General features: G+C 36.0%; 1 protein-coding gene and 1 pseudogene across 1 annotated transcript; both read left to right on the top strand.

Annotated features, from left to right (window-relative positions):
- Positions 1 to 2404: 2404 nt before the first annotated feature.
- On the top strand, positions 2405 to 8441 carry LOC136229832 (calcineurin B-like protein 7). Its single transcript, XM_066018715.1, has 6 exons — positions 2405 to 2489; positions 2595 to 2677; positions 2802 to 2861; positions 3171 to 3279; positions 3393 to 3445; positions 8250 to 8441. Exons 1-6 carry the CDS (start codon positions 2405 to 2407, stop codon positions 8439 to 8441), a joined length of 582 nt encoding a protein of 193 aa, XP_065874787.1.
- A 2760-nt stretch (positions 8442 to 11201) lies between these two features.
- LOC136229831 (beta-glucosidase 14-like) lies at positions 11202 to 18875 on the top strand (annotated as a pseudogene).
- The last annotated feature ends 3019 nt before the right edge of the window (positions 18876 to 21894 follow it).

The raw sequence follows: 21894 nt of genomic DNA, 5'->3' as shown, positions 1-21894 counted from the left end.
CGAATGTCATCCACCTCCATAAAGTCCTTGCAACGCTCTATCAACTCTGCCATGCTGCTGGGCTTCTTTCGAATTAGATCCTCCTGTAAACTCTTACAAAAATTGTGTTCTTTACCAGAGATTCCACTTCCATGGAGATATCGACATCAACAATTTGTATACACAATTTGTTGAAAGTGTTTACGTACTCTCGAAGGGATTCGTTCGGCTTTTGTTTTAATTCGAAAAGCTTCCGTGACTTGACCACTGGAGGGATACAACCGGCGAATTTAGCACAAAACTCCCTGCTTAGTTGATCCCAACTGTTTATCGAGCCAGGAGGTAGAGATTGAAACCAGTCATAAGCGGGAACTCCTAACGTGGTGATAAACATTTTGCATAGCACTGGTTCAGTTGCACGGTTGAGGCGAAGCAGTATTCGGTATTTTCTGGCGTGGGCCTCTGGGTTGTCAGCACCCGTGTATATTGGGAGATTAGGTATTTTAAAATGCCTATCCGTTTCCTCTGCCTCGATCCAAGCCGTGAAGGGCGAATCTCTATTGGCGAATGGGTTATGCCTGACATTCTCCTCATTCATACGGAGCACCGCAGCTCGAACTCTGTCGTTAAAATTCTCCGGACCCGCCCCTGGGCGGCCCCTCCGTGGAGATCTGCTTGGAGAAGATGAAGAGCTGGATCCCGAAGACGGATCTGAGGGTGATCGTCCGCCTCCGCTTCCACGTCCGCCTCCGTTTCCATGTCCACCTCCTCCACCCTGTCCTCCTGGGGGAGCTTGACCGCTACCCCCTCCAGAGCCTCCTGAAAGAATGTGCCCATCATTCCCTTGGTGTGGTGGTGGTGGTGGCCCATTTGAACGTGGTGTCTCTACTGGCCTTTTGCTTTGTCTACGTCCAGTAGATGGGGGTGATCTGCCTTTGCGGGAGGATCTTGGTCTTCGGGGCGAACGTGATTCGGACCGCCTACTTTTCTCTTTTCTACGCTTTTTGTGTTTTCGCCCTTCTGATCCACCCAAAGAGAGATTCGACCGTGGTCGCCTTGGGATATCTGATCTACCTAGATTTATCCCATGGCTTACAGATCCGCCAGGAAGAGTTTGATCGTTCCTTTGACTTCCTCCTGCGCCAGCAGGGAATAATTCCCGATTGATCGGTCGTTCTCCAAACGCCACCGTGGAAGTTACCATGGATTCTGTATTGTGAGCTTGGAGAAATGAAGAATTGAGGGCATTTGGTCCTAGAGTCATCTGGGGCCAAGAAGATATCGTAGATGTGGGCGCCATGCTCCAAAACGGAGGAATGGTCATGAATGACCGTAGGCGATTACCTGTCTCAGAGCCAAACTTCTCTCCTATTGCTTCTGCACACATGTTGATGAAAGCATCCAGGGGCATACTACATTCAGCTTGTGTTGTGGGAGCATTTGAATCAGCGCGCCCAGCACTAGTTACTGGTTGACTCGATGGTGTTATTAATGGTGTTTCAACCCCTGAGGAGGGGTTCTGCTCTCCATTTGTCATATTCTCTCTAACGTGAATGGAAACCCTTTATTTGATTAAGGACTCCACCTTCACCGCACCAATTGATGACAAGCGGAGAAATTCTGATTAACTTCCGTCCCTGTGGGGGCGTCGTTGGGTTCGACGGGGGGAAGCTCCGATGCCAAAGTCAGTAAGAAAGAACAAGAGAGCAAACTGAATGGACAAAGGGTAAGTGAATGTGTACCTTGATAGCCTGAGACATAGGCTATATATAGTTGCGAAGTTGTAACTCTCAGTAACTAGAAAGTCTCCATTAATGCCCCATTAATGGCGGTTACTGGTTACCCTTAAGTCGGCGGTTAGCTAATTGATAGCTCATTAATGATCTTTATTACAAGGTCGGCTCTGCCGTTCTCATGGCGGATTGAGAGCTTATGGAGATCCGCCTCATAGGTTCACCAACGGGTCATTCTTGGCGTGTTTTAGATGATCCGCCCGTCGGATCTCTTTACTTCGATACGCCGCGGAATTCCTATATCAGGCGACTAACACGTGGCGTTCTTTAATCAAATATCCCTGTTGATCCTTGGGATAATATCACAATGTTATCAAGTGTAGTATAAATTTCAATTGTGTATTTACTGATATTACAAATTTATGAAATTAGGGCTCATTACCCGGAATTGGAAATTTTGGATCAAAGATTTATTACAGATGCGCTGTTATTAGCTCAACTTCTTGAATACGAAATTTCTCTCTCATTGTAATCCTCTTTGTACTGTATCCCCTTCGTTTATTCAATTTGCATCGTTTCAATGTGAATTTATGGAGTGCCCATTGAATAATCCTTACGTTGAAGCTGGATTTGAAGGGCTTCAGCGCTAAGCTCCGAATCTGCCAAAAGGTTTATTCAATTTCTCATATGTAATGGGTTGCATTTTTTCAAAAAGAGTAACGAGAGCTAAGAGAGCTGAGTTGGAGGATTGCGTTATTCTTGCTGATCAAACACCTTGTAAGTTCCCAACATTTCATTTGTTCCATTGTCTAGCCCAAATTTACTGAAGCTTTAAGCATTTTAAGGCAGAAAAACTAATAAAGATCGGTTTCCTTTGACTAGTTTCCAGAAATGAGATTGAAGCTTTACATGAGCTATATAAGAAACTAAGTACTTGCGTTGTCAAAGATGAGTTTATCCAGAAGGTATTTTTTGCCTGTTATCACCAAGTAATTTCAGTTGCTAAGCAAGGCACTTATATTATATCTTAATAGTGATTTCTCCACTTTTGACTCTTCATTAATTTGCTATTACTTTTCTGAGAAACAGGAAGACCTCAAGTTTGCCCTTTTCAGATATAACAATAAGCAGAACCTCTTTGCAGATAGGGTATGTGCCTATGTGGTGTTAATTACATTACATGTTATTTTAACTCATAATTATAGACATGATTAAGCTTCCTTGTTAGGGATTTTTTAAAATTTTACCTGTAATGTAACATCCATTATTGCAGATTATGCTTAAGCATGTCTATAACTATTGAACAAAGAACAATTGATTTATGACATCTTTATTAGAATGCAAAGTTTAGTAGTTGTTTCAATTCAGATCTTGTGGTTTGTCTTCAATAATCATTCATCATTGTTTGTCCAATGAAGATTTTCTCCCTATAGGCTATATCATGTTGAGTGTTTGGAGATATTTGATCTTTTTGATGTCAAATGCAATAGGCATATTGACTTTGGAGAATTCATCCTTTCTTTGAGCGTGTTTCACCCAAAAACTCCTGATGCAGTCAAAATTAAATGTAAGAAACTCTTTCAGTGGTTTTGTAACCTGCATATCATTCGTCAGATATTCTTTATGTTGCAAGTTAGTTAATGTGTTGTAGCTACTAAAGCAGAAAACCTAATGTGGCAGATGCGTTCAAACTGTATGATCTAAGGCGTACTGGTTACATTGAGTATGAGCAGGTGCATTCTTTCTTCCCGTCCCGTCCCATTTTGCTGCCATTTCACTTAGCTTTTGCTTTTTGAAATTTGTATAAATTGAAGTAATTTTGATTTCCTTTAGTTGGTTTTTGTCCTTCGGTTATGTCTAGTTTGCTGCCATTGACTTCCATTATAGTATATTAAACCAACGATCAAAAAGTGTTTCAAACTTGCTTCGGATTAGCTATCGCAAAGCAGCAGTTGCTGCGTTGACAGCAACAATCAAGTAATGTCGATGGAGATTGGTTGAAGTGAAAATATATGTGTCTAATGGGCCATGATGATAATATTTGGTTGGAACTTCCCAAGTATAGTGACGAGTATGTTAATGGAGTGAAGTCATTTGTTCATAATGCGTTTGCTAAATATGCTTATGGAGACCAATTGTTTGCATTTCCGTGTCACTCTTATTGTGTTTGTATTTATATACTTGTGTGGTCAGTAATGCAAATTCATATATTTGCTACTTTATGAAGCATTTAAACAACTATATCTTTTTTAGACCTTATGGCTTCAAGGACCAAAAACTTCTAAAGTTTATGGTAGAAATTGAATTGATATAAGAACTCAGATGCTTCTCTAACTTTCTGCATTTTATTTAAATCAGATTTTTTTTCTTGTTCCCATGATATTTGTTGGTTTTCTTGTGCCTATGATATTTGTTGGTTATCTTCTGTTTGTTTTCATGTTTTAATTCTACAGTTAAGGATTGAAGAGTTGTCATCTACCGGGGGAAAACATTGAACAGATTGATGAAATACTCGGAGGCTCGTGATCTCATGGTCGTGAATATCTACAATTCGTAAGAAACTCTATCACAAATTATCTAAATTTTATTATTTATTTGGCTTGGACTTAGCCACATCTTATGACATGAACCATAATATAAATACCGTTGGGGCGTTCCCTACTCAGCGACGCGCTGCACTTCCTAGACCCGGGTGTAGTGATAAATGTGCAAGGGTTGCTAGGTCGTCGCCCCGAAGCGGCGCGCCACCCTAGGACCCGGGGGTGGTGTCAAATATGCAAGGGTTGCGGGTAAATAAGCTAGTCCACGGTAATGGTAGGGGTAGGGGTAAGGGTAGTAGGTTACGCTTTGGGACATGGAACATAGGTTCTTTGACAGGAAGATTAGCTGAAATTGTAGATGTTATGAAGAGGAGGAGAATAAATATATTATGCCTACAAGAAACCAAGTGGGTTGGAGCCAAGGCTAGAGAGATAGCTCCTTGGGGTTATAAGCTTTGGTACTCAGGAAAGGATAAGGGTAGAAATGGAGTAGGTATTCTTATTGATAGGGAGTATATTGATGAGGTAGTAGCGGTGTCTAGGAAGAGCGATAGAATTATGAGTGTTAAGCTAGTGATAGGGGATGAGGTTGTGAATGTCATTAGTGCATATGCGCCACAAATAGGATTAGATGTGTCTATAAGACAAGCTTTTTGGGATGACTTAGAGGAAGTGGTGCAACAGGTTCCTAGGGATGAAAAAATGGTACTAGGGGGTGATCTCAATGGACACGTGGGTTCTAGGCGAGATGGGTTTGAGAGTGTTCATGGAGGGTATGGCTTTGGAGATAAGAATGAAGCAGGAAATGATATTTTGGAATTCGCATCAGCCTATGACTTGAGTATCATGAACACATGGTTTATGAAGAGAACATCCCACTTAGTGACTTATCGGAGTGGCGGTAATGCGAGCCAAATTGACTTCTTCTTAGTAAGGAGTGCTTGGAGAAACAGTTATATTGATTGTAAGGTGATCCCTGGTGAGAGTACGACAACCCAACATAGAGTAGTGGTGCTAGATTTTCGAAGTAGGAAATGTATAAGAAAACAAACACCTCAAGTAGAGACTAAGATTAAGTGGTGGAAATTGCAAGGGGAGAATCAACAAAAATTTGTGGATGAGATGACCAAAGAAGATATTTGGACTTGCAATATGGATTCAGATATAGATTCGACATGGAATAAGATGGAGCATAGTATAAGGGAAGTAGCGAAGGAAGTTCTAGGGGAATCTAAAGGTAGCATGCCACCGGGTAAGGACACATCTTGGTGGACAGAAGAAGTACGACAAGCAGTAAAGAGTAAGAGAGAATCCTATAAACTATTGGGGAAATGTAGGAGTGACGAGAACTACGAAAAATACAAAGAGGCTAAAAGGGAAGTAAAGAAGGTCATACGAGATGCTAGAGCAAAGGTGAATCGGGATCTGTATACAAGATTGGATACGAAAGAAGGGGAAAGAGACATATATAGAATTGCTCGGATGAGAGATAGGAAGACGCGAGATCTCGGAAAAGTTAAATGTGTGAAGGATGTGGACCAGAAAGTCCTAGTTGGAGATAAGGATATCAAGGAACGATGGAGGTCCTATTTTGATGACTTATTTAATGGAGATCGCCAACAAGATGTTGGAGATATAAGTATCCATCACGATATGATAAATCATGAATGCCTGCGGAGAATTCAAAAGGGTGAAGTCAAAATGACATTAAGTAAGATGAAGTTGAAGAAAGCAGTAAGACCTGATGGCATCCCTATTGAGATTTGGAGATGTTTGGGAGAAAGAGGAATCGAATGGTTTACGACGTTCTTCAACAAAATTTGGAGAAACAATAAGATGCCATCAGAATGGAGGAAAAGTACCTTAATCCCTTTGTATAAGAACAAAGGCGATGTCCAAGATTGTGCCAACTATCGGGGAATCAAATTAATGAGTCACACTATGAAACTTTGGGAGCGAGTGATTGAACAAAGGCTAAGAAGGACGGTGAAGATCTCGGAAAACCAGTTTGGCTTTATACCGGGAAGATCAACTATGGAAGCCATCCATCTAATGAGACAATTAATGGAGCACTATCGAAATAAGAAGAAAGACTTGCATATGGTTTTCATTGACTTGGAGAAAGCATATGATAAGGTACCAAGGGAAGTACTTTGGTGGGCCTTGACAAGGAAAGGCATTTCGCGGAAATATATTGACATCATAAAGGACATGTATGAGGGAGTATGCACGAGTGTACGTACTAGTGTTGGGAAGACTGAAGAGTTTCCTATTACGATTGGAGTGCATCAAGGTTCCGCACTAAGCCCATTTCTTTTTGCCATCGTTATGGATGAACTAACAAGTTCACTTCAAGATGGTATACCATGGTGCATGCTGTTTGCAGATGATATTGTGTTGGTTGATGAGACGAAAGAAGGAGTGGAGATGAAGTTGGAACTATGGAGGCAAACTCTAGAATCTAGAGGCTTTAAGTTGAGTCGAAGTAAGACAGAATATTTGGAGTGTAAGTTTAGCGGCCGTAGGAGTAGGGAGGCAGGGACAATCACCCTAGATGGGAGAGTTGTTCAGGCCTCGGATTGCTTCCGGTATTTAGGATCTATTATCCAAACGGATGGAGAAGTAGATGGAGATGTTGCTCATAGGATTAAAGCTGGTTGGTCGAAGTGGAAGAGTGCTACGGGTTTCCTTTGTGATCCCGGCATGCCTAATAGATTGAAGGGAAAATTCTACCGGACGGCAATTAGACCAGCATTGTTATATGGTACGGAGTGTTGGGCAGTGAAACACTGCCACATCCATAAGATGTCGGTGGCGGAGATGCGTATGTTGAGATGGATGTGTGGTCACACGAGAAAGGACCGGGTGCGTAATGAAATAATTAGGACAAAAGTAGGGGTCACATCTATTGAGAATAAAATGAGAGAAAACCGACTAAGGTGGTTTGGCCATGTGAGACGTAGAGCGCTTGATGCGCTGGTTAGGAGAACCGAAGAGTGGCAGAGGGATGTAGTGGTGAGGGGTAGGGGAAGACCTAAGCAAACTTGGAGGAGGGTGATCGAGAGTGATATGAGTTTATTGGGAATTGAAGAAAATATGGTAGTGGATAGGACGGAGTGGAGGGAGCGAATCTGTGTCGCTGACACGACTTGATTTTCACGGTTTTATATGATGGTTCATGTTAGCCGACCCCGAATCATTTCGGGACTAAGGCTTTGTTGTTGTTGTTGTTGTTGTATTTGGCTTGGACTTGATAACTCTATCAAGCTTCCTACGTATCCCAAACGCAATGTCATTTAAAATTTAAAATGGGAATCAAAGCCACGTAGTTCTTCTTAGATTTTACTACACACCATTTATTTTTCATTTACCCTTGTATCTCCATAACTTACTTGAAATGATAAATTGTTTATGCAATTCATTTTTCGAATTAAATTATTCACGGTATATACATATTTAACCCCATTCTCACTACTTATGTTCACTAGAATATATATATACGATTTTAATTTATTTATTTAAAGAATTTGTTACTAACCGAACTCATTTTACTCCATAAACGACTCTTTTTACCAAACCAATTCAACCAAGGTTTAAACCATTTTGTTTTACCATAGGATATAATTTCAAAATTTTAAATTCTAAAACTACTCATTCTATCAAATATACCCGATTATATTCAAAATCATCCCAACGTGCTAAAATGACCCATATATATACATATCGATTCATAAACGAATCAAATTCCAAGTCTAACCCGATTATTTTTTTTTATCACTGAACCGTTTTTATCAAACGAATTAACCAAGTCTAATACGACTCTTTTACAAAACGAATTAACCCAAGGTCTAACACGCCTCTTTTACTAAAGAACCGTTTTTATTAAAATTTTGTAGTCTCACATTAATAATAATGCATTTAAGATAAATTTTCAGCATCCTACCTTTTACTAATAATATCATTTTGAATGCTTGCCCATGATTATGGATGCTTGTAGGTGATTTTAACGCCGTGCTTGGGGCGCATGAGAAAACGGGAAATCCTCCGGCCTCTCGACCGTGCAGAGAGTTCAGGGCTTTCCATGACATTGGGGAATGGAGAGAAGTTCAAACTTCTGGTCCCTTCTATACTTGGACAAATGGGAGACAGGCACAGGCTAGAATTGACAGCAAACTTGATAGAGCTTTGACCTCGGGGGAGTTCGCAGATCACTGGTCAGTTAACTGCTTGATTCTGACACGACATCATTCGGACCATCACCCGCTGCTAGTGAATTTTGATAAAAAAGAATCCGGGAAAGGAAGATTTAGATTCCAATCAATGTGGATTTCTCACAAGGATCTCAGGGAGGTAATTCAGAGCTTCTGGAATGATAACCATCCAGATTTGGGTGCCATGCAAACACTTGGTTATAAGCTTCGAGGTCTGCGCTATGTGCTGAGGAAGTGGAATAAAGAGGTGTTTGGTCATCTGGACACAAATATTGCTTCCAGTGAATCAAATCTGGCTGACATCCAATTAGAAATCTCAAACCATGGGATCTCTACTGAACTGCATGATAAGGAGCTTCAGGCGCACGCTCTTCTGGACTACCATCTGTCGCAGAAGGAGATGTTCCTCAAGGAAAAAAGCAGGGTTAATTGGCTGGCTTTGGGTGATAGGAATACCACATTCTTTCACCGTATGGCGAATCAACGCAAATCTGCGGCGGGTATCAAAGCTTTGCTAATTGAGGGAGAGATTTGCACAAAGGAAAATGAGATGGCTGATCATATCACAAACTATTATGAACACCTCTTCACCAACCCTAGCTCTGACCCGGTGAATCTCTCAGCTGTGCGCGAGGTAATCCCTCACCTGGTCACGGATGAAATGAACAAGTCTTTAACCCGAGCCCCGACGCATGCAGAGATCAAACAAACGGTTCTGTCTATGAATCCGTCGAGTGCTCCGGGTCCTGACGGCTTCACCGACATTTTCTATCAAACCTTTTGGGATACGGTGAGTTATGATGTCTGTCGTGCGGTGCTTAGCTTCTTTGATTCTGGTTAAATTTCCACGGGTTTAAATTCAAGCATCATGGCTTTAATCCCAAAAGTGGTGGGAGCAGTGAGAATTGAGCAGTTTAGACCAATTGTCATGAGTAATTTTGTATTTAAAATTATATCCAAGATCCTTGCAGACAGGCTGACTCTGATTGCCAGTGAAATTGTCTCTCAAAATCAATTTGGTTTCATAAAAGGTCGTAGCATACACCAATGCATCGCAGTGGCCTCGGAAGGGGTAAACTCTTTACAGAAGAAATGCTTTGGGGGGAATATGAGCATGAAGATAGATATTACCAAAGCCTTCGATACGATGGATTGGAACTTCCTAATGGAGGTCCTTGACTCATTTGGTTTCTCTCTATAGTTCCGGGACTGGGTTCTGAACATCTTATCATCTGCGCGTATCTCAATCATGACTCCTCTGGGGATTTCGGGTTACTTTAGTTGCTCCAGGGGAGTTCGACAAGGAGATCCGCTCTCCCCGATTCTCTTCAGCCTAGCGGAAGACTACCTGAGTCGCTCCCTGGCTCAGCTACAGGAGAAGGGCAAAATCACTCCCACGACTTACTCGGGTAGTTGTCACATGCCCACGCACCTTCTATACGCAGATGACATACTGTTGTTTTGTAGGGCTACCATGGCAAACGTAAGGCATATTACCTCGGCTTTTGAGAGCTACGGTCACATGTCTGGTCAAAGGGTAAATTGGAGTAAATCAGAACTGTTTGTTGGAAAACATATCACTCCTACTAGAGCTATGAACCTTGCCACAGGAACTGGTATCCGGTTGGGTAAGCTTCCCTTCATGTATCTGGGAATTCCGTTGTTCTGGGGAACCCCGAGATTGCGACATCTAAGGAAGCTAGCGGACAAAGTGACTGATGCTTTCTCAAGGTGGAAGGGGACGGCTCTCTCTATGGCTGGTAGATTGACGCTGGTAACAACAGTGATCAGCAGCTCTCTCATTCATTCTCTTATTGCTTACAAATGGCCGCGTCTACTTCTAAAAGAAATCACCCGCAAAATGAAGAATTTCATTTGGTCAGGCTCAACTGAAATGAGGAAGCTCGTTACTCCATCATGGGATCTCTGCACGAAATCTTTAGCTGAAGGTGGTCTCGGTCTGAAAAAGCTAGAGATAATGAACACGGCTCTTACTGGTAAACTTGCCTGGGGTATTATTGCGGAGGACTCTCTGTGCTTTAATCTTCTCAGATCGCGGTTTATTAACAGGGCGGATTTGTGCAGACAAATTACTTGCTCATCCATTTGGAGTTCTATTAAACCAGCCTACACTCAGCTGCGCAAAAATTGTAAATGGCTACTTTGTGAGAATTCTGGCCGTAATTTCTGGAACTCAGAATGGATAACCCCCATGGTTGCGGATCATCTGGATTTATCTACAGCGGACAGAGCTCAGCATGATGATGTTATTAAAAAATTCCAAAGACAGAAAAGATGGAATGATCTCCCCCCGCTCCCTCTGGATATCAGTGAGGATATTCTTCAAACCCGCTTCAGCAAGGCAGATCCAGACCTTTGCATTTGGAAGCCTTCGGCAGACGGTGATTTCTCGGTGGCGCTTTTTTTACAGATGGCTGCTCCCTCAGCCGATCATGCATCCGATTCGCCTAATTTGGAAACCATACATTCCACCGTCACATTCTCTAGTTGCGTGGCGGGCATTTTACCAATGTCTCCCAACACACGACGAACTGCAAAAAAGAGGGATCACTTTGGCCTCTCAATGTTGTTTCTGCCTCGCTAATATAGAAACGACTGATCATATTTTCGTGGGCTGTGGTTTTGCGAGCTCTCTCTGGGAAGCTATCGGGATGTGCTTTGGTAGAAGAACTCAGCCCGCAAACACACTTCAAGACAGGATGAAATACGCCTTTGGAATGCGTTTCAGTTCACAGATTACTGCGCTTTGGCAGAGTGCCATTATCCATGTTATCTGGATTATATGGCGTCTTCGAAATGATTTTGTGCATGATGGCGTCACCCCTTCTCTCTTTGTAGCTCTTCGCAGCCTGTGGAATCATATTAAGCGAGCTGACAGCTTAAACTCCGGAACAATTTGGAACTCGGCGGTTGAAAAGCAGGTCCTTTCAAATCTATCAATTGCTCCTCGGCTTCACAAGGTGCCGAAAACTCTGCCGGTCCGTTGGCAACGCCCTCCGGAGGGCTGGATTAAATCCAATACGGACGGTTCAGTTATGAATGGAACAGCAGGTTATGGAGGAATATTTCGTGATAATTTTGGTCTACCGGTGGGTGCGTTTACATCTCCGACATCGCTTCCCTTCGCTCATCTGGTAGAACTGAAAGCCGCTATCTGTGCAGTAAACTTCACGTTTGAGAAGGGCTGGACGTGTCTTTGGCTTGAGAGTGATTCCGCTTACGTTGTTTACATGATGCGGTTCAGAAAGAGAAAAGTTCCTTGGGTTCTGAGATGGGATTGGGATGACTGTTTGAGCCAATTAGAGCAGATGCAGGTAGTGACATCTCATGTGTATCGTGAAGGCAACAAAGCCGCAGACTGTTTGGCCAATCTAGGACGACTAAGCTCGGAAATCAACTGGTGGGAATCCCCGCCTACAGCTTGTTTGGAATTTATCAATGAGAACATAAACAACCGTACTGTTTTTCGGTTTGTTTAGATCTTTTTTCGCATTCTATTACCATTTTTTCTTTCTCTCTTATTAATAAAGCGGGTTCGGGTGTCTTGGAGTTGCAGTGGGTGCCAACCTAGTTGGGATTCTCTGTTCTGAGGCGTTCCTCCTAGTTTCATTCAAAAAAAATAATATCATTTTGAAACTATAATATAAATAAATAATTGTTTATAGTCCTTTTGCTTAATAATAATATTTTTCTTTATAGTACTTAATTATGTGAAACTACTTATATTGTAATTATATAAGCACAAGAAATGTTGCCTGTTTCTCATTTTTTTCTACTCGTGAAAACTACTCTCCAAAATTCTTAATAAGCTGACTCGGATTAAAAAGGATACTTAATTTCAAGACAAACATAGTATTTTGCAGCTAGCATCAGATCCAAACACAAGAATAACTCACAACCAAGAACCAACTCAATTACTGTAGCAACTCATGTTATTAAACAAAGAAAACCATGTTCCTAATCTGAAAGAAAAAAAATATCCCAGAAAATCAGTAGAGGAGGTCATCTTCCTCCTTCATCCTATTTCAATCGGAACTCCAAACAGAAAACCTCAAGAACCCGCGCTCTCGGTTCGATCAAAGAACTCAGACAATAATAACATATATCATATATCAGGAAACTATGTCAGTATAAATCTCAGAACATGAGAAATCAAGAACAGGAACCTAAATACAATTTTACCTTTGAACACCGTAGTGCATGTTCAATTCGAACCACTAGGAGTTCCGAGAAAAACCCCGTGAAAGACTTCGGATCTCCACCGCCGTATACAAGCACGGAATTAAACCCCACAAAGATTTAAGAAGATTGGGTTTTATAAAAAAAAATGAATGATCCTTTAGCGCCACCAAGAATCCTCTTAAGAAGAAAAGCAAGAAGGATATGAATTTTCTTCCTCTTGTAATTCATGGTTTCTAATATTTATCTATTTTTTTATACCTCTCCCAGACAACCTTTGAAAAACTTCCCTATCTCTCCTTTTTAATCATTTTCTAAAAATGATTTTTTTTACTTCCATGAAGATGTTTCCATAAGTGACACATGCTATAATATTGATTTCTTAAATGACACATGCCATAACATTTCATGTTTTAATGACACATGTTAGATCATTGATTTCTTAAATGACACATGCCATCTACTTGGCACAATATAAAATTTATACCATATATATATGTAGAATAAATTTAATCTTAAGTGACACATGCACATTATATAAATTTATATTATATACATGAAAAATAAAAATTCACAAAATAAATTTTGCATTATAAAATATAATGAATACATAAAAAAATTCAGGACATTATGCTTCTACTAAAAAGAAAGTTGTTGTTTATTTTATTTTTATTTTACTTTGACATTTCTAAAATCTTACTTAATACGATTTACCAATACAATATAGTAATCATCCAAATTTATAAATTCCAAATTGATCTTATGACTTTAAATAATTAATATAACTCTTGATATAGAAATAACTCTCAATATACACTTTTAACACCTAACTAGTTAATCAATGATTTTGAAAATATTATATAGTCTAATCTCACATCATAAATAATATTTTTGGATACGAATGTGACATTTCCACTATAGCTTGTGGGAATAAAAATAATATTTCAATTAATCGAGCAAGTTTTCCTGCATCCTTTGACTCTGGGATAGGAAAATCTGCTTATCAGGTATATAATTAATTATAATATTCATTTTTTTAAATCAAATATTCATTTTATTAAGATGTCATTATGTATTACTCCACGTATGTTTAATATTTTTTTTATTGAATAGTATGAATGTCACACCCGATCCTAAACGGCATCAGGTCTGATAGAGAGAAGTTATAAATACCTAATAATACCATGATCGAAGGCAAACCGAACTATAACTAATTTCCTTTATTTTTGCTCTCTAATCGTTCTTTTATTCTCAAACTCCAATTCTCTCTATAATGTTATAAAATCTATATTTCTATCACAAATTTAGTCCCACCGCATGAATACGATAATTTTAACACTTGTATCTTTACTAGTCTAATCTAACAATCAAATAAACTTAAATAAATATTTTTCCTTAAATTCTCTAAATTAAAGTATCTATTTGGCTTGGACTTGATAATATACCATTATCAAGCTTCCTACGTATCCCAATATTTTCAAATAGGGAATCAAAGCCACGTAGTTCTCTAGAGTTTTAAATGATCTAATATGGTTATATTTCTCATATTCAACTTAACTTCATTATTACATTGATAAAATAATTCATGATAGAAACTATTTCTAGTAAGAACATCCTCTTATTCAATATACTTCCGCCAATCTTTAAGTAACCAATCTATTAGTTCTACCTCATTTCGATTTCCTTCAAATAATGCAAGCTCAACGACTTGCAATTTATACTGTTTAATTCTTATAGTACAGAAATCTCACATTTTCGGAATGACCCTATTTCTCCTTCCTTTTTATTCACATATCTTATCCTTTAGAATTATTATAATTGGCACTAAAATACCTCATATTAATTCATTTTAGAAGTCTTCTAAAACTTCCATTTTCTTATAATATAAATTCTCATCCAGCACAACCTACTTCTATCGTAATGAAATATCCATGTGACCTATTCAAACAAGCTTCTATTTTCATTAAATCATATAGTATGATCACCTTGAGGTATTACGTTTATTTTATCCATATTATTTATTTATGAATTTTATGCAATTAGCCAAACTCATTTTACCAGGCAAAACAACCTAACACGTTAAAACAGCTCTTTTAACCAAATCAATCCAACTCAAGTTCTAAAATGACCCTTTTACCAAAAGAATCTAACTCAAAACTCTAACACGATTTCTTTTTACCAAATGAATCTCTTAAGCCTAATATGATTTTTATCAAACAAAATAACTCAAGTCTGATATGATTTTTACCAAGTTTTATCATATGGAAAAACTCAAATCTAAAACGAGTTTTACCAAACGGAATAACTCAATTCTAAAACGATTTTTACCAAGTTTAATCATATGGAAAAACTCAAATCTAAAACGAGTTTTACCAAATGGAATATCTCAATTTTAAAACGATTTTTACCAAGTTTAATCATATAGAACAACTCAAATCTAAAACGATTTAACAAACGGAATAACTCAAATATAAAACGATTTCTATCAAACGAAACTAGTTTAAACAACAGGAACAACAACGAACCATTTTTATCAATTTTAAATAAATGAAGAAAACAACCATTGGAAAACACATTTATCTCTAATTTGGGGAAAAATCCCAACTAGCTCAAATCTGCAGAATAAATTTTAAAACCAGTCTAGGAGGTCATCTTCCTCCTCCTTCCTATTTTAATCCGAACGCCAAACGGAACAGCCACATACCAAGAATTTAGAGAATAATAACATAGTAGGCAACTGTAAGCAAAGATCTTAGAAAAGAAGAAATCATAGAACTCGCGAATGGAGACAATTTACCTTTGGAAATCATGTTGCATGTTCTAATCGGACCATTAGGAGTCCCGAGGATATAACAGATAACCATTAACCCTTTGGGAGGGTTGGAACCTCTGCCAAACCCCGCAGGAAGTGTAAATCGGAGTAAGTTGCTCCGTTTTCCCTAAGTGAAATAGTCTGAAAGTTCTTCAAAGTAAGAGAACCTTGAGCGAAAACCTCAGAAAACCGTTCGGCAATGGTGAGAGAAAGACAGATTCGAACGCCAGTGACCACAAAAACCAATAACCTGGTTGTTCTGTAAGCATCAATGGAGAATATGGAAATGAGTGGGAAGGGTCTCCTAAAAATGAAAGATTTTTCTTTTTCCCTTGAGATAGATGAACGGTCCCTTTCTTAGAGAGAGAAACTCCTTTCTTTTTATTTTCCCCCAAATTCCTAAATGCACCCCTTTCTCCCCCAAATTAAAATTTCTCTCCCCTCTAATAATCCCATTATATATATCTATCATAACCCGGATCTCTTTTGTTGCTTTTTAAGTGTTTCTTTGATGCATTTTTGCTCAAATTGATATAAGGAACAGCTAACTTAATTTTTAGATATTTCTAGAACTCCTTCATACCATACTTATTTAGATATGAATAGACAGTGGCTCTACTTTTGATCTATGAAAATAATTAACAATTTGGTTAAAAACAGTAGTTAGTACTTAATTAATTAAGACTTGTTTAATGAATAAATTATGCATATGGTGATTTACTTTTATTAAACTGGTAAATCACCAGTTGGATCCAATTTCATTTTAGGAAGAAAAGATGTACGTGCATATAGATATAAGGCATTAACATTATGATTTTAAAATATAAATTATAAGTGATATTTTTGAACACGGACGTGACAATGAAGGTGCAACAACTAAAGATGGGAGATGACCATGCATATGGGATACCTTCATTAAAAAATCCCCAGGTTTCATATGTTTTTAATCAAACCTAAACTGTTCAAACATTATGATTATTTAAAAAATGTATATATTTTTTTAATAAAATTTGGATATGGTGCAGGTTCTGTAGCTGACCACAGTAATGCTAGTATTACCACTGACCAGTATCATAGATACAAGGTAGATATGTTGTTTTTATACGTCATAAATATATTTCTTAATTAATCTAATAACATACATATATATTTCACCAGGAAGATGTGCGTATACTGAAAGACATAGGTTTTGATATTTATAGATTTTCCATCTCTTGGTCTAGAGTTTTACCTAGTAAGTTTACCATTATATATTTTTATTTATTAGCTCTTTTGAAAAAAAAATAGTTACTTTTTCTAACTTTATTTCTCTTATATTTTGTACAATAATTTAGAAGGAGGGCGACGTGGAGGAGTAAATAAAAAAGGCATCAACCACTATAATAAACTCATTAATCACCTATTATCAAAGGTTTAATAGCAATGTCCCTTTCCCTTATTAATATATTTTATTTACTTTGCAATTTTAAATAAGTAATACATTACTAATTTTAAAGCATAATATTTTGGTTAGTTTTAGGAAACAATTTCTATTTCCAGTTTGTGTATTAAAAAATCAAAATAGTTTCTTTTTCATTTCTTTTTGTAGTAATCATTATTATATATCGAATTAGTGAAAAATATATTTTTACTAAAGATTATTATATTTTAAAATTTTATTTAAATTCAATAATATAAATACATTATTGTGATAAGAATTATTATTTATAAAATTATTAAAAACTATAAATAGTAAAATATATGAAAACCAAAATAACATAATATATATATACATACACACATGGGAGTGACTAAGTAAAAAACAAGAAAAAGAATTAAAATATATGTGAATAGTGGTCGTATAAAGTATAAAATGTATTAGAGCATAAAATATGACAAAAAAAGTCTTATTTTCTAAATTCTCGATTGAGTAATTTATACAACTAAACAAAAAGTCATGTCTTTCGATTTCGTTGAAAAAATTTCTTAGAAAATGGCAATCTTTTCCATAGCTAACAAACCTTAGATTGTGCTTTAATCTTTGGTATATTTTCACTTTATTTGACAAATTTTGACACTTAAATTTTATAAATATTTTGCATAAAATATTAAGATAAACAAGAACTCATGTTTAAAGACTTTTCCATAAATTGACCTTTATTTCTTCCAAATATCATTTAGAAGGAAACAAATATATTAAATAATGAATACTTGTTTATTTTGAAGGTATCAAACCGATTGTAACTCTATTCCATTGGGATCTTCCACAAGTTATAGAAGATCAATATCAAGGTTTTCTAAATCCTAAAATTATGTAAGTACAAGTTTAAATATGTGTATGAGAAATGACTATTCATATTAATCTGCTTTAATTATTTGTGTGAGAACTCGTAATTCATATTGTCCTATTATATGACAGTGATGATTTTCGTGGTTATGCTGAGTTGTGCTTTAATACATTTGGCGATCGAGTAAAGCTTTGGGTCACTATAAATGAGCCAATGATGTATGCACAACAAGGTTATACAAGTGCAACGTTTGCTCTAGGTAGATGTTCAAACCATTCAAGATGCTCTACAGGTGATTCCAGTGTTGAACCATACATAGTAGCACACCATCTACTCCTTGCTCATGCTGCCGCGGTCAAACTATATAAAGAAAAATATCAGGTGGAATCTATATCCATTCTGAATATTAATGTGTAAATAAAATAAATAATCATTTTTAAAATATAAATACTCGTAAAACTATAATTTTATAGCATAATTGATAATAATTTCCTTGTTTGCCAAAAAAAATCCTTAGAATGCAAGCATAAAGAGAAATCATAAAATAAACAATCCATTGTACGAGACTCTACTAATAACATCTTAATTATTTAAGTTATGGAAATCTAACATGCTTAATAGACTCACAAACATAAAATGATAAAATATTTATTAATTTATTTAATTTCTTTCAATTAAAACTTTGTAGATTTCCAAAAAAGGTCAAATTGGAATTTCACTAAATACTAACTGGATGGTGCCATACTCAAATTCATAAAAAGACCAACTGGCAACAGATCGAGGTTTTGCTTTTACATATGGTAGGTATGTATTTATTTATTTTTATTTATGTTTGAATATATATAAATATGGATATGTATATCAAAATAAAATAAAATGGAACTGAATTTACTTTTTTGTTCTGTTGAAGGTTTATGGAGCCACTATATTCTGGATCTTACCCACTAGAAATAATTGTTAATGTGGGAAAAAGATTACCAAATTTTACTAAGGAGGAATCCAATACGATTAAAGGATCTTATGATTTCATCGGAATCAATTACTATACTGCGAGATATATTGCTGATACTCCTTGTCGAACTCAAAATTTGAACTACATCACTGGCGTTTATATCGATATTAAAAGTATGTAAATCAAATTTTTTCTTCACTAAAATTACCTTATTATTTTCTAATCAAAGCAATTACTTACTTTAGCTGAACGAAATGGAATTCCAATTGGTCCTCATATAGAGGTATAATTTATAAATTAATATAAAACTTAAGTATCATAAAGTGACTTTTTTATTTATCATGCTACTCTTTATTTCTTGAAATATTTTTATCAGAATTTTTCGAATAAATATTGTTATAATTTAATTATGTAGAGAGTAATTAAAGTTCCTAAATCTAATTTAATTGCACAGGGTACTTGGATGTACATCTATCCAGAAGGGCTTCAATATTATCTACTTTACATCAGAAACAAGTACAATGACCCTGTAATCTATATTACAGAGAATGGTAAAAAACAACTACACACATAAGAGTAATAAACAATTATTTCATATTCTTACATTTATTTTGTTTTGTATTAGGAGTTGCTGAGCATAAAGTAACACAAGTTCTATTTTCGAAGATGATAAAGTGAGAATAGAATATTTTCATAGTCATCTAAGTCGCATTCTTGAAGCAATAAGGTGAGTATTATAAATTACAAAAAAATAATAACGGTGATTTTGTTGATAAAAAAATGAATTGATGACTTGAACAAGTTTGGAGTAAACGTAAAGGGGTACATAGTATGGTCGTTTTTAGACAATTTTGAGTGGACAGCTGGCTACACAGCCAAATCCGGAATAGTTCATGTTGACTTCAAAAATGGATTCAAAAGATACCCAAAACAATCATAATTTTGGTTCAAAAAATTTCTTACTGTTACTAGTATAGATTAGCTTATGTGGCTCTCTTCTTTTACTTGTTCAATGTACACAACATAAATTAATAAACATAATAATGTATTCCTGTTAATATGGGTTTTCCTAAGGATAATGTCTAATTGCATCATTCAGTTTATTTTAGCTTCTTCTAATGACAATCAACCTTCTTTTATTTCCTCATATTTCACTCAATTGAACAGATTTTGAGAAGAAATGGCCTTTACCTTCGTGTACATATGGTGAAGCTAGTTATGTCAATGAGCAATGTTTCAAAACTATTACCTATCTCAATTGGTTAAAGAGTGGTTTCAAGAAGAAAATAATTTAGCTAAAGCATGAGATTTTATCTTTCTTATAATGAAAATAGTAATGACATATGTGAAAGATCAACTAATGGAAAACGAGAATGGGGGATGTTCTAAAAAGAATTGCAAAAGTACTTCAGAAGGAAATATATCAAGGAGATTCAAACTAGAATATATATGGTGTGGCCGGTGTGTCAGCCACGTGTTTTGTCCAAAATTCAATTTTTTTTTACTATTTAGAAAACTCTTTGCTAATACGAATTCATCTCATGGACCAAGCCTTTAAAGCATCATTTATTTTAATTTATAACCATATGAATTAGAATTGTAGTAAAATATGACAATATTATCTCTATTCGTCTATTAGTAATGTCTCAATCCAGACGATGATCACGATCGGACTTGAAAAGACCTAAAACAATCAACAAACAGTCAGGGAGGGGCCGCTCAACTCAGTGATCTACTTTAAGGAAGTAAATTTGAAAACAGTATGTGTTTGAAGAATGAATTTATACCTTGTGGCGTTTGTCAATGGGCTATTTATATAGAGATCTGAAAATATACCTGAGATTGAGTACCTTTCCACGTGTAAGCAATTAATTGGCTTTAGAGCCATTCCATTTTTACTTTTTCATAAGATTTGGTGTGTTATTTGGAAAAGGAGCATATCTTTGGAGTCCAGAATGCTCATTATAGTTCATGTGTCCAGTTAGTTAAGCTTTATGCTAAAGTTTCTAGTTGATATGAGCCTATTTAAGGACTCTCCTCCCTACGGATTCATTGAACTTTAAGACTACAACCTTCGGGCTTTCCTTCCTGAAAAGGTAGTTTGACCATGGACATATACTTTTTCATCACCTCCCAACGTGCTTCAAAATTCCGATGAACGGAATCCGGATGAGCGTTTTCGGGTGAGAAAAAAAGTGCCCAGAAAATTCTCAAAAAATTTCAGAAAATGTAAAACATTATTCTGAGAAACTTTAATTCTTAGGTCGAAGCGGGATTTCTTACGATTTAGTCCCAATAAAAATTGTTCTCTAAGTTTATCCATTTTACAGGCTTCAACAATATATTGGGTCAAAAGGTTTTATACTTTTTTTTAACCGACAGTTATGAGAATCAAAGGGTTTTAAGTGTAACGTCCGTGTCTAAAATTCTAATCTTCAATATATTATAATCTAATTTTTATATATTAATTAATTACGAATTTAATTATACTATCGGGTTTAATTTATCGGGTTTAATTTAATGTTTTTAGGTGTAAATTAAGAGAATCCAAAAACTTGTAATTTAGAAGAACCTTACTTTAAATTAATAACTAGATCATGAGTATGCATTATTAATCAGATAGTTTATTATTATTATTATTATTATTAGTGGTATAGAATACTAAATTGTAAAGTAAAATTAGCTTTTAAGATGTTAGTTGTTAAACAAATTATAATAACGTAAAAACATGACTAATTAAATGGAAATTTTTTGATAAATTAAACATACATTTATTAAACTTCCTATTTCATGTTTTAAAATAATAATAATAATAATAATGTATATATAAATAGAAGAAAGGTTACTTCAATTTTGATGGAGGATAAATATTAAAAAGATTTAAAATAGATTAGCAATGAGTAATAAGTCATAATTTCCTTCTACCAAAAAAAGAGTCATAATTTCCAATTATATATATTAATAATAATTATTATAATCTTACCAAAAAAAAAATAATAATTATTATAATTGTAATATATATTGTTGATAAAGGGGCCAATATGTGTCATGAATATAAGGATGACTAATCTAATGTGTCAATCCTTTTAATGCCAAGTGTGAAACATGTGTCATAAGAATAAATTAGAAATATATTATATATATACATTTTTAACAAGTGTGAACCATGTGTCCTACATCATGGTATTTTTAATATAATG

The sequence above is a fragment of the Euphorbia lathyris genome, chromosome 5 (assembly GCF_963576675.1).
Source record: "Euphorbia lathyris chromosome 5, ddEupLath1.1, whole genome shotgun sequence".
Taxonomy (NCBI): Eukaryota; Viridiplantae; Streptophyta; class Magnoliopsida; order Malpighiales; family Euphorbiaceae; genus Euphorbia; species Euphorbia lathyris.
This window is presented reverse-complemented; position numbering and strand designations above follow the sequence as displayed.

Bases quoted from the DNA above. Each gene is read 5' to 3' on its own strand.
- LOC136229832 (XM_066018715.1), top strand. From the start codon at position 2,405: ATGGGTTGCATTTTTTCAAAAAGAGTAACGAGAGCTAAGAGAGCTGAG. The intron at 2,678-2,801 runs GTATTTTTTGCC...TCTGAGAAACAG, and splicing joins AAGATGAGTTTATCCAGAAG to GAAGACCTCAAGTTTGCCCT. The intron at 3,446-8,249 runs GTGCATTCTTTC...GGATGCTTGTAG, and splicing joins GTTACATTGAGTATGAGCAG to GTGATTTTAACGCCGTGCTT.